The sequence below is a fragment of the Globicephala melas genome, chromosome 1 (genome assembly GCF_963455315.2).
Source record: "Globicephala melas chromosome 1, mGloMel1.2, whole genome shotgun sequence".
Taxonomy (NCBI): Eukaryota; Metazoa; Chordata; class Mammalia; order Artiodactyla; family Delphinidae; genus Globicephala; species Globicephala melas.
In genome coordinates this window covers 88,799,925-88,812,456 of record NC_083314.1, presented here as the reverse complement: position 1 = coordinate 88,812,456, position 12,532 = coordinate 88,799,925, and the positions used below count along the sequence as shown (strand labels likewise).

General features: G+C 37.0%; 1 protein-coding gene across 7 annotated transcripts in view; it reads left to right on the top strand.

Annotated features, from left to right (window-relative positions):
* LRIG2 (leucine rich repeats and immunoglobulin like domains 2) overlaps positions 1 to 12,532 on the top strand; it is a 116,675-nt gene that overhangs the window by 23,669 nt on the left and 80,474 nt on the right. For 6 of the 7 annotated variants that reach the window (XM_060301175.1, XM_060301167.1, XM_060301162.1 and 3 more), the window contains 7 exons: positions 6,489 to 6,554; positions 8,005 to 8,079; positions 8,242 to 8,376; positions 8,919 to 9,062; positions 9,185 to 9,328; positions 10,167 to 10,310; positions 10,512 to 10,655. In XM_060301175.1, coding sequence (XP_060157158.1) covers positions 6,489 to 6,554; positions 8,005 to 8,079; positions 8,242 to 8,376; positions 8,919 to 9,062; positions 9,185 to 9,328; positions 10,167 to 10,310; positions 10,512 to 10,655 — 852 coding nt within the window. Of the gene's footprint in view, positions 1 to 6,488; positions 6,555 to 7,391; positions 7,483 to 8,004; positions 8,080 to 8,241; positions 8,377 to 8,918; positions 9,063 to 9,184; positions 9,329 to 10,166; positions 10,311 to 10,511; positions 10,656 to 12,532 lie in introns of those variants that run through there. The other variant, XM_060301184.1, reaches the window with a different exon arrangement.

Here is a 12,532-nt window from a genome sequence, read left to right as displayed (position 1 = left end):
TGTATAAATATCTGTTATTCTTTTATTTTTTAATTGAAATATAATTGATTTACAATATTATGTTAGTTTCAGGTGTGCTACATAATGATTTCACATTTGCATGCATTTTTAAAAATTTGCATGCATTATGAAGTGATCACCATGATTAGTCTGGTGTCATGATAACCATCTGTCTCCGTACAAAGTTATTACAATATTATTGACCATATTCCTTATGCTATTCTTTTTACTGGCTGCAGAGATTTCCATTATATGAAGCTTTCATAAGTTATTTAACTGATCTCATTTTATTGAACATTTAGATTTCTTTTTATTTTATAATTTTGCTATTACAGTAACTTCCTGGTAGATATCTCTTAATAATTATATGACTCTATGTAGAATAGAATTCTTAGGTTATTCTAAAACATCATATCTTGTGATATAGGTTTATACCTCAATAATTTGACCAAATCTTTGGTGGGCTGCCTTGTTATTGGCATCTTTCTCATGAAATTGGAATTCAGAAGCAATATTTAATTTATTACTTTAATAAGCTAATTTAGGGGAGTAGTTCCAATTAATTAAGATTTTACCTTGGGAAGTGGATTATGCCTGTGTGTACAAAAGGTAAATACTTAGAGAAGGTGAGAGTGCTGGACCATCATTCTATTTCAAATCTAGTATTATATAATCTACTATTTACACACTGACCTGTAGTCTAAGCATTTTATTTATATCCTTTTAATCATCTGAGCAATCCATTGAGGTAGGTACTAGTATCCTCATTTAATGGTAGATGAGACTGAAGTTTAGAGAGGTTAAATGACTTGCCCCAGGTACCAGAACTGGGTGTGCAAAAACTCTATTCTTAAAGGTAGCTGTAGAATTCATATTTCTTGTTTTGTTGTTGTAGTCCCCACAATGAAGCAATGTTTTCAGTCATTCAGAACCCAGGGAAAGATGATGGAAGAAAATAAGATATGCCTCTTATTCTTGAAAATTAGTGCTCCCATTTTCCTACCACATCCAACTTTTTGGATTCATATAAAAAGTGTTGTACAGTGTAAATAAGTAATGCAATTGAAGGATGAAACCTTAATTTGGAATAGCATTATGCTTCATGCTGTAATACAAGCTTTTGAGAATAGGCTGAACTGTGAACTTCAACGGTAACAAAATTTCTGATAAAGGGGCCCTTTGCAAAAAGTTAAAAGATACCAACATATTATATATCCAGTAGTTTGGGTATGACAATGTTTTATGTATTTATCCAGCATAATTTGCCCTTTTGTGAATGGAAATCCCTGTTTTGCTAATTAGAGTGTATCCAGTGTAATTTACTTTAAAAAATATACTCAGGATTATCATTTCGCTCATTATAGTACTGTGATTTATTTATTTATTATATATTTGTTTTTGGCTACGCTGGTTCTTCATTGCCGTGCACGGGCTTTCTCTAGTTGCGGTGAGCGGGGGCTACTCTTCGTTGCAGTGAGCGGGCTTCTCATTGCGGTTGCTTCTCTTGTTGCGGAGCACGGGCTCTAGACGCGAGGGCTCAGTAGTTGTGGTGCATGGGCTTAGTTGCTCTGCATCAGGTAGGATCTTCCCAGACCAGGGCTCGAACCCATGTACCCTGCATTGGCAGGCGGATTCTTTTTTTTAGTGGGGAAAGAGGCGAGAGGGGAGGAGAGGGGAAGGGAAGGGACGAGAGGAGGGAAGGAGGGAGGAAAAAAAAAGTGTCTCCAGCAGGCGGATTCTTAACCACTGTGCCACCAGGGATCCTAGTACTGTGATTTAACAGGCTGATTATCTTAAGTACTCTTGGAGTATACTAAAGACAGGGATCCCGAAACAACTCAAAATTCTGTCTGCTTTTAGGTTTACTTTTCCTTTATCACTAACAGCTTTATACCGAAAGCTATCTCAAAACAGCAGATACTCAAAAACAAATAAGATTGATGATGACTCAAAAGTGTACATATATGACTGGGCAGAAGAAAACTTCAACATCTCCATTGCTACAGAACTTCTTTGCAATTAGCTTGCAGAACTTGATTCTCCTCAAACAGTTGTGATTGCTCTGCATATCTTATAAATTATTTACACCCTGATGGTACAAAATGGCTACATTAATGGCACCTCTGGCTCCACATGGTATCAAGAACGTTAATAATTCATCTTTTATTACAGCTACATCCCTGTAGATTAGCATGAGTGGGAACTGAGTATAACACTGAGCTAATAAGTAAGGCCTTCGCTGAGAGACCTGTACTCTCCAAACATCGTATCCATAAATATTCAGATATTAGTCTTGTTAAAAAATAAAGATTATTGACTGTTAAAAAGCTAGACTCTTTAGGTTGTTTTGTCAAGCATTAGATTACTTCAACTATTTAAGTGCATTTTAAGGATATTTCAAGGGGAAAATCTTTGAAAGACATTCTCCATTTCAGGACTTGCACTTAGAAAACAAAAACAAACAGATAAACTAGAATTAGTTTATGTGAACTAAATGAAATTAATGACTGGCCACTGGCAAGAATAGAGACTTTCATTTTGAAAATTATTCAAATTCTTAATATAAGAATTTTACATCTGATATTTGAAGTCTTCAAATTTATCTTCTTCAGCCTTTTTGGACTACTTTAAAAAAATAAATCGGAAATTTCTTATGGAGAGCAAGAGTATGTCTGTGTACCTTCGTATACCCATGTCATATTAAATGCCAGAGTGAAATCTAGATATAAAAGAAAGTTAATTTACACATTTTTCAGTGAAGGATAGTAGTTGAGTTGATGTTGAGTTTATGTTTACCATTTTGAAGTGGCTCCACAGAGTACTACAAATGTTGCTTTCAAAAAAGACAAAAAGGGGCTTCCCTGGTGGCACAGTGGTTGAGAGTCCGCCTGCCGATGCAGGGGACAGGGGCTCGTGCCCCGGTCCAGGAAGATCCCACGTGCCGCGGAGTGGCTGGGCCCGTGAGCCATGGCCGCTGAGCCTGCACGTCCGGAGCCTGTGCTCCGCAACGGGAGAGGCCACAGCAGTGACAGGCCCGCGTACCGGGGAAAAAAAAAAAAAAAGACAAAAAGGTTACTAAAGTTGACAGTGGTTGTAACCTTAGCACTTAGCACAGTGTCTGGCACATGGTTCAATAAATGCTTATTGCATGGATACCTGGTGATCAGATCAATCCATATAATTCTAGTTACACATCTGGTATTTTGAGAAAACAGCTATATGATTTATACTAGTTGCTTTCTATGATAGTACCACTTTGGGAGTGTATTTCAGCTCATTGTTAGTGTTTTTTAATCTGTTCAACGTGGATTTGTTGCAGAAAAGTCCAGAGAGCCTCATTATATGTGGTTCTGACCTGTGAGGCATATATTATTATTATTTTTTTTAATTAATTAATTAATTTATTTTTGGCTGCGTTGGGTCTGTGTTGCTGCGCGTGGGCTTTCTCTAGTTGCGGCAACCGGGGGCTACTCTTCATTACCGTGTGCAGGCTTCTTATTGCGGTGGCTTCTCTTGTTGTGGAGCATGGGATCCAGGCGTGTGGGCTTCAGAAGTTGTGTCACGTGGGCTCAGTAGTTGTGGCTCACGGGCTCTAGAGCACAGGCTCAGCAGTTGTGGCAGGCAGGCCTAGCTGCTCCGTGGCATGTGGGATCCTCCTAGACCAGGGCTCAAACCCGTGTCCCCTGCATTGGCAGGCGTATTCTTTTTTATTTATTTATTTATTTATTTATTTATTGCTGTACGCGGGCCTCTCACCGTTGTGGCCTCTCCTGTTGCGGAGCACAGGCTCCGGATGCGCAGGCTCAGCGGCCATGGCTCACGGGCCCAGCCGCTCCGCGGCATGTGGGATCCTCCCGGACCGGGGCATGAACCCGTGTCCCCTGCATTGGCAGGCGTATTCTTAACCACAGAACCACCAGGGAAGCCCGAGGCATATATTCTTTTTTTTAAAAAATAAATTTATTTATTTTATTTATTTTTGGCTGCATTGAGTCTTTGTTGCTGCGCCCAGACTTTCTCTAGTTGTGGCAAACGGGCTACTCTGTGGCAGTGCGCAGGCTTCTCATTGCAGTGGCTTCTCTTGTTGTGGAGCATGGGCTCTAGGTGTGCGGGCTTCAGTAGTTGTGTCACGTGGGCTCAGTAGTTGCGGTTAGCAGGCTCTAGAGCGCAGGCTTAGTACTTGTGGTGCACGGACTTAGTTGCTCCGTGGCATGTGGGATCTTCCCGGAGCAGGGCTGGAACCTGTGTCCCCTGCATTGGCAGGCGGATTCTTAACCACTGCGCCACCAGGGAAGCCCTGAGGCATATATTCTTAAGACAGCATTAGTCTGTAGAGAGGCTCCAAATTATTTCAGGTATCTTTTGGATTCCATCAAAAAGTGTTAGAGGTTTTTCAAACACACAGAGAAAATTATTCTTTCACCCAGTAGAGACAGTGGACAGTTTTCACTGATCCTGAATATATAGTGGTTTATACTATGTATAAGTTAAATTTAATCTGATTGCTTTTGATTTCTTTAATAATGGTTTTCTTTAAAACTGATTGTCTGGTCATCATTGACATCCATGAGAGAAATATAGGGGATAGTACAATCAAAAGTTATACTGCCAAGGAGGTTAGGGTTTGGAAAGGCATTAGAGGCACTGATTAAAATGAAAGCCCTTCATCTGTAAAAGGAAAATTCCAGAAAGCATGAGATGTAGAAGTAAATGATGCTGTGGTAGCCTACTATACAGATGATATTAGCTCTCTGTTTGCCAGACCAGCCACCTTGCAGTAGAATATGGAGTATCTAACTTAAATTAGAGCAGTCGCATTTCTCCTTAAGTTGAAACACCACAGTAAATAAACATCTTTTCACTCGTGTGAAATTCTGTGTTTGTTGTTCAGTAGCAAGTGTGAATTGGATGACAGTGTCTGCAGATAAGATTTTTATGTGGAGTGAATTCATGTTTTTCTCTCTTAACATTTCCCAACACACCCCTCCATTCATGAGTGTCCTTGAGCTGATACCTGGTGCCATATATCTTAGAATAAAGGTTTTAGAACTGTGTGAAAAAGTGACAGTTTGATCTAGCCTTAGTTATAGTATGGTGTAAATTAAGCTCTTAAATGAAAGTGGCTAGGTTTTACAGATGGACAGACATGAAACTAGCTGAGAACAAATTGTTGTGCTGTGATAGAGACATCGTTCAAAACTGCATGCATCTGTCAACTGCCCGTGGTGGTACAGTGAGTTAAAGTGATCTGTAATGTTTCTCTAGTGTATCCCTATTGCTAGCCATATTGTAATGTGTAATACATCTCTTGGGCAGACAGCTTGTGTGGGCTAGATTCCACCTCAGTCTTGAAAAGATGCCAGAAAGCAGCAAGGTGAATTTTTAAGCCTATTTAAATATTTAGACTCATGACTAATTTGAGTGAAATCTCTGCTGTATCTAATAAACTACTCACTAGAAGTGAGATGGAATTTCAAATTTTTGACTTCCTCACTTATTAGCTGTGTGACCTTGGATTGACAAATTATTAATCTCTGTTTCTGGTATTTGCCTCATAAAGTTGTTGTGTGGACTTAGGCAGATTTATATGTATAAAGTGCATAGAAGAGTGCCTGACACTTAATAAATGTTAGCTGCTGCCGCCACCACCACCATCATCATTAACGTAACTTGGAGTGAGATGAATTTCCCTTCCCTGAAGCTAGATTGCTTTGTTTGCTTTTAAGGAAGACTACATCTCTATCAAGGATGTGGTCAACCCCAATTCTAATACATAAGCTCACTGTCTTGACTTGTGAAATCTAATCCATCTTCAAGTTTATCTACAGCTAAAGTGTAATATATATTATATATTATGTAAAGTATATATTACTTTAAAAGTATATATTACTTTATATTATGTTACTTTAAAAGTATATATTTCTTTCAAAAGTATGTAAAGCATACTGCATTATAATAAAGTATAACATAATCACTGGAAGGGATAAAGAAACCATAATATCTCTGTGGAATGATCTACAAGATATGTTGTTAAGTGAAAAAACCAAGGGGCAAAATAATGTGTAAATTATTCTACCATTTGTGTAAAACTTTTCTGGTACATGCATAAAGTATCTGACAGGCTGTAAAAGAAATGGTATATTTTCACTTGTTGCTGTTGGGGAGGGAAATTGGATGGCTGGAGACAAGGGTGGGAGACTTTTTACTGTATATCCTTTTATACTTTTTGATTATTGAACCATGTGAATGTATTTCCTAGTTAGTAAAAACAAAAACAAAAAACCCTTATAAAAAGGAGAAAGTAAAAGAGCTATTTTGAAATCTACATAAATTTTTATTCATGCATTATAAACATTTCTTTTTATCTGTACTACTTAAATTCACATTTGATAGGGCGTTTAGATTCCTATTTTTGTTTTTTTTTTTTTTTTTCCTTTAAGTGTGCTTTCTAGGGCTAAACTAAGAATGATCTCTTATCCTCCGTTTAGGGATTTGAGTCATAATCGGTTGTCTAACTGGAACATAAGCTTGGAATCTCAAACATTACAAGAAGTGTAAGTTATTTTTATTTATTTAAACTTACATTAAATTCTTTGAGGTGATTTGATGAATTATGAATTTCAGGATGTTTAATGCAAAAATGTCAAAAAATTGAAGGAAAGAAAACTTTAGATTAAAACATGTTTAAAAGCCTAAACTTGTCTTTGGCTTTGTTAGTATCACAAACTCTCTGGGTATTATGCCATTGCATTGGTGATTTCAAGTTGTAAACTGCGTAGAAATACTGTTCTACTTCCTTGGGGCCTAAAATAAGATTTCCCCTCTTCAGAGTGAATATATTTTATTTTATTTTTTGCCAGAGTTTCAGCCAGTGAAACTCTGTATTGTGTAAATTTTTTTTTTTTAATGTTTTGACTTGTCTAAGGTGGAAGCATCATGTCTGAAGTAGGTTTATATGAAATACAATATTTTTGGTATCACCTGGAATATGGTAGTTAATATAATTCAGTTTTCCTCTTCATTGAAGTTTTTCTTTTAGTACTGAGATGTATTATTACGTAGTTTCTGGAGAGAAGTTTCTAAAATATTATTAATATCAGTTATTGCATTGTGGTATTCCCAGAGGCACAACTGTTGAGGCCTGTTTACCTCTATACTAAACACCCTCAGAATCCTCAGATGAATTTTTCTTTTGAATTTCTTTCTGACAAGGGGTACTTTGTGCTCTCATTTGTTCTGCATTCTCTCCTTCCCTGCCTCAGATTGGCTGCCCCTAATCTGCTGCGGACTGAATGAACAATTGACAAGCCTATTAGCTGAAAGCGTAGGTCCTGAGGAAAGGAAAATGCTTAGTGGGAAGTGCATGGCCTTATTATTTATTACATGGACTTTGTAACTTCAGTTGATTACTTGGAGGCCTTTTACTTCTGGCTTCTTTTCTGTATTCTAGATTGTTGAGGTTGTTCAGTGATTGAAAAACAGGTTGGTGAAATGTGATTGCATTAGGTTTGCTACTAAAACAATTGAGATAATCTTTTAGGTCTGTGGTCTCAAGCAACTTTCCCTAACTTTGAGTAACAAAAAAATATGTGTGTGTATTTTAAAAATTTATTTAATTAACTTATATATAAATTTATTTTATTTATTATAAAGAAATATATATATAGAGATATGAATTATTCTTTTTTTGTTTAAGAAGGACTTAAATTAGCAGTCATAATAGTAACTATTCAAATAACCTTGCTGGGATTAAAAATATTTAATGTGCAAAATATTTCCTAACCTTTCTAATATTGGTATCAAATCATAGATCTATACCATGAAAACATTTTTTTATTAAAATCTCTAATTTCTCAGTAGAAAATATTTAGTCTAACTCATTCTGGGTCATAAGCTTTTTTCAGATTTGGCATTTATCCTAAAGAATATGTACTAGCCAGAAACTAGAACTCGAGGTAGCATTTCCCTCACTAAATTTTTATATCTATTTTTCCCCCTACTCAGGAAAATGAATTATAATGAGCTAACTGAAATCCCATATTTTGGAGAACCAACCACTAATATTACTCTTCTCTCATTGTAAGTAAATAAAATTTCAGGTCTTTTACTTAAATTATGCATAGTACACAGTTTTTTTTGTTTTTGTTTTAGGTACCCTTGTTGTTGATCCTAATTATTTAACATTTTTGTGGTTTAGGGTGGATCACTGGCAATAGCTTTAATATAATCTTTGTTTTATAGAGTCCATAATATAATCCCAGAAATAAATGCAGAAGCGTTCCAGTTTTACCCTGCTCTCGAGAGTTTAGATCTCAGCTCAAATATAATATCAGAAGTCAAGACATCGTCATTTCCTCGAATGCAGCTTAAATACCTGTAAGTAAAATAGAGTTTAAACTAGATTTAATTTGAAGTGCATGTTTATTATTCATTGATATTTATCTTCCCAGATATGTCTTATTTATTGTGATTTTGATATGCTTATATGAAACAAACCTAGGTTAGATTTTTTTTGTTTTTTTCTTCCCTTAAAGAGTACACTATTTTCAGAAAATATTAAGTATCCAGGGTAATTTTTGAGATTTAATTCTGGATTATGTTTTACTAACAGTCATGTAAAAGGTAAATGGGAGTAGTTTGTTAAACAGTGCTTAACCTGTGTAATGGTGGTGATAATTAGCGTGAGTGCTAGTGTTTTACAGTTTACAAAACACATTCACACATACTGTTTCAACCCAAATGAAGTAGGTATTATCCTTATTTTGTACTTGAAGAAACAAAGCAGTTAAATGATTTGTAAAGTTGCATACGGTTGCTAAGTGGTAGAGCTGGGGCTTAGTCATAGACTTGAGGCAGCTTTACAGTGGTAGAATGTTTAGTTTCACTGAATTTTTTTGTTGTTATCTTGTTCATTTTAGGAATTTGAGCAATAATAGGATAACCATCTTGGAGGCTGGTTGCTTCGATAATTTGTCAAGTTCCTTATTAGTGGTAAAGTTAAACAGGAATAGAATTAGCATGATTCCACCCAAGATCTTCAAGCTACCTCACCTCCAATTCTTGTGAGTAACTAAATAGATGGATTATAAGAAGATTGTTTTTTCTTATATGTCTGTTTCTTTTTATTATTATTAGGGCAAATCAGCAAACCAATTTTTTGACTGTAAAACTATTTCTGTTAAAGGGAACTTAAAAGAAACAGGATTAAAGTTGTGGAAGGTCTCACATTCCAAGGTCTAGACTCCTTAAGATCTTTGAAAATGCAGCGGAATGGAATTAGCAAACTCAAGGATGGAGCTTTTTTTGGCTTGGATAACATGGAAGAATTGTAAGTACTATGAACTAGAATAGGAGATTGTTAGGAAGGGAGTCTGGGACTTTTCAGTGCCAAACAGCTAGGATAGTAGCTTTAATTATAACAGTACTTTAGCTCTTCCTCCCTTCTCTTATGTGAAATAAATTAAGATTTAAGCTTTGTTATCTAACTGGTATTTTTGTCATCATTCTTCCAAACATTTCATCTGAAAAGTTTATATTCCCTTAATGTTTGACTGATGAAAATTATTAGGATTTATCCAGAACAGGTATACTGTATCTCTTGGTGAGTTGATTTTATAGATATGATATTTTAGAGAGTCTTACAGGCTTCTTGCACTAAATCTTAAGAAACATGTACATATTTATGAATAGAATTTGTCTGCTCACTTGGGTTGAGCAAAGGTATATGCCTCTCTGTGCAAGACTTAATGAAGATTTTTGGAATCTTCTCATTGCATGCCTTGTTGGGTTTTTTTTCTTAAAGATTTAATTTTGTTTATTTTTGGCTGTGTTAGGTCTTTGTTGCTGCACGCGGGCTTTCTCTAGTTGTGGTGAGTGGGGGCTACTCTTCGTTGTGGTGTGCAGGCTTCTCATTGCGGTGGCTTCTCTTGTTGCGGAGCACGGGCTCTAGGCATGTGGTCTTCAGTAGCTGTGGCTCACAGGCTCTAGAGCACAGGCTCAGTAGTTGTGCACAGGCTTAGTTGCTCTGCGGCATGTGGGATCTTCCTGGACCAGGGCTCGAACCCGTGTCCCCTGCATTGGCAGACGGATTCTTAACCACTGTGCCACCAGGGAAGTCCTGCATGCCTTGTTTTGAAACATATTTCCTCCTTTCTTTAATTCTGCAGAGAACTGGAGCATAATAACCTTACAGAAGTGAACAAGGGGTGGTTGTATGGCTTGCGAATGTTACAACAGCTCTATGTGAGCCAGAATGCTGTTGAAAGAATCAGCCCTGATGCATGGGAGTTCTGCCAAAGACTGTCTGAACTGTAAGTGTGAGATGGCATTTCAGTGGAAGCTGTGAGACTAGAGCAGATTGAATAAGTCATTCCCATGGCCAGTAATGAGATCTAATATCCCTTTTTATTAGAAGTTTGAAAGCCCTAAATTTATCATGTAAGTAGAATAAGAATATGAAAGTTGAACTAGAAGAGAGTGAATTTTTTACCTTCCATGTTTCCTGTTTTTAGTGATTTGTCCTATAACCAGTTGACCCGCCTGGATGAATCTGCCTTTGTGGGTCTGAGCTTACTGGAGAGATTGAACTTAGGGGACAACAGAGTCACTCACATTGCTGATGGTGTATTTAGGTTTCTTTCCAATCTTCAGACACTGTAAGTATATCTCTCCTTTTTGGGGATTTTTTTTTTTTTTTTACTAATTTTTTTAAAGCACTAAAGCAAAACAGCTAATCAGTGTACATATTATGTATGTTAATATTTTGCAGTTCTTCTCTCCTATGCCTTGGGGCAAGACAGTCTTGCTTATCTCTATCCCTATATGTAAATTTTATGTATCTCTAGCCATTTCAGTTTGTACTTTAATTCTGAGTTAACTAAACAACAAAGCATCTCTTATTGTGCCAGTTACTGTGGAATAAAACACAGTTGCTAGTGTCAGGAATGCACATTTTCTTACTCCTCTGACCTAGAACTACCAGTAGTGTACCAGATCTACCACTTCTCATTGAAAAGGATGCAGGACATATAGTGGGAACAGCTCTGGCAGGAAACCTCTTCACTGTTACCAGTTTGCTGCATGACTTTGGACAAATAAAACTAACATTTATTAATGATCTGATATGTGCCAGGTGCATTCAGAGTACTGGGATATTATTGCTTTTTTCCATACTGGGGGACTGAGGTTCAGAGAGATTAAATGATTTGTTTAAAGTCATATACCTTGTAAATGTTTGGGCCAGGATTAGAACCCAGGTCTTTTCCCAGGTCTTTTTTATGCTAAAGCTCATGTGCTTTTTAAAAAAAAATAAATTTATTTATTTATTTATTATTTATGTATTTTTGGCTCTGTTGGGTCTTTGTTGCTGCATGCAGGCTTTCTCTAGCTGCTGTGAGCGGGAGCTACTCTTTGTTGCAGTGCACGGGCTCCTCATTGTGGTGACTTCTCTTGTTGCGGAGCATGGGCTCTAGGCGTGTGGGCTTCAGTAGTTGTGGCACGTGGGCTCAGTAGTTGCCATGCGCTTCCTCTAGAGCGCAGGCTCAGTAGTCGTGGCGCATGGGCTTAGTTGCTCCACAGCATGTGGGATCTTCCCGGACCAGGGCTCGAACCCGTGTCCCCTGCATTGGCAGGCGGATGCTTAATCACTGCGCCAGCAGGGAAGTCCCTCATGTGCTTTTCATTTTACTGTTAGATGAACAAAATTACTTAGCCTTTCCTGGTTTTTTTTTTTTTTATGTCCAGTGAAGGATGGATATAGGATTAGATGGTTGCAAAAGGCAGTTTCAACTCTAAACTTCTGTTGTTCTGTAAGTTGAATGTTTTACCCTGATCATGGAATATAATTGAATGAAGAGGTATTTTAATGAAATATAGTAATCTCAAACATAGAGCAGAATAAGAGAAAAAGAGTAATTAGTAGAATTTGTAGATTCTTAAGGTTCCTGTATAGGGAACTTTTTGGTCATCAGGTTTAGTTGATAAATGGTCTCAGAAAAGAGGCAGGTTCCAACTTTGGGACCTAACCATAAGTGACAAAGAAAGCATGATAATTTTGTGAAGGTGTCTGTGTGTGCACCTGTGTGTGTTTGATGTTTTTTCTTTTTTTTTTTTAACTTAATGAAGTAGTCCTCCTTTAGATTTGGCCTTGAAAAAGTAAAAGTGATTTCCTTTTTTTAAAAAATTTTTCTCTTTTCTAGCTTATCAGAGGTTAAATTAGATCAGTGCAAACTCAGGAATTTATATTAGACGCAGCTGTAGTCTTTTGGCAGTGCACGGGATGGCAGACAGGTTCTTTTAGTACACCACTGATTATTACTTTTAGCATTAAAGTTTAGGAAAGTAATTGCAGACGTAAATGATTATCTAATGCTACAAAAATAGTTAAGGCAGAATTAGGAACAGATCTGAGATATTCCGGCTTTAGATCAATGCTCTTGCCAGAGTAGATATACTTCTTACTCCCTTTGGTGAGTGAGTTCTATTTATGCTGTTCTGTGGAGGAGAGGGAAAAGTCCTGCAGAGTTGAGCCATC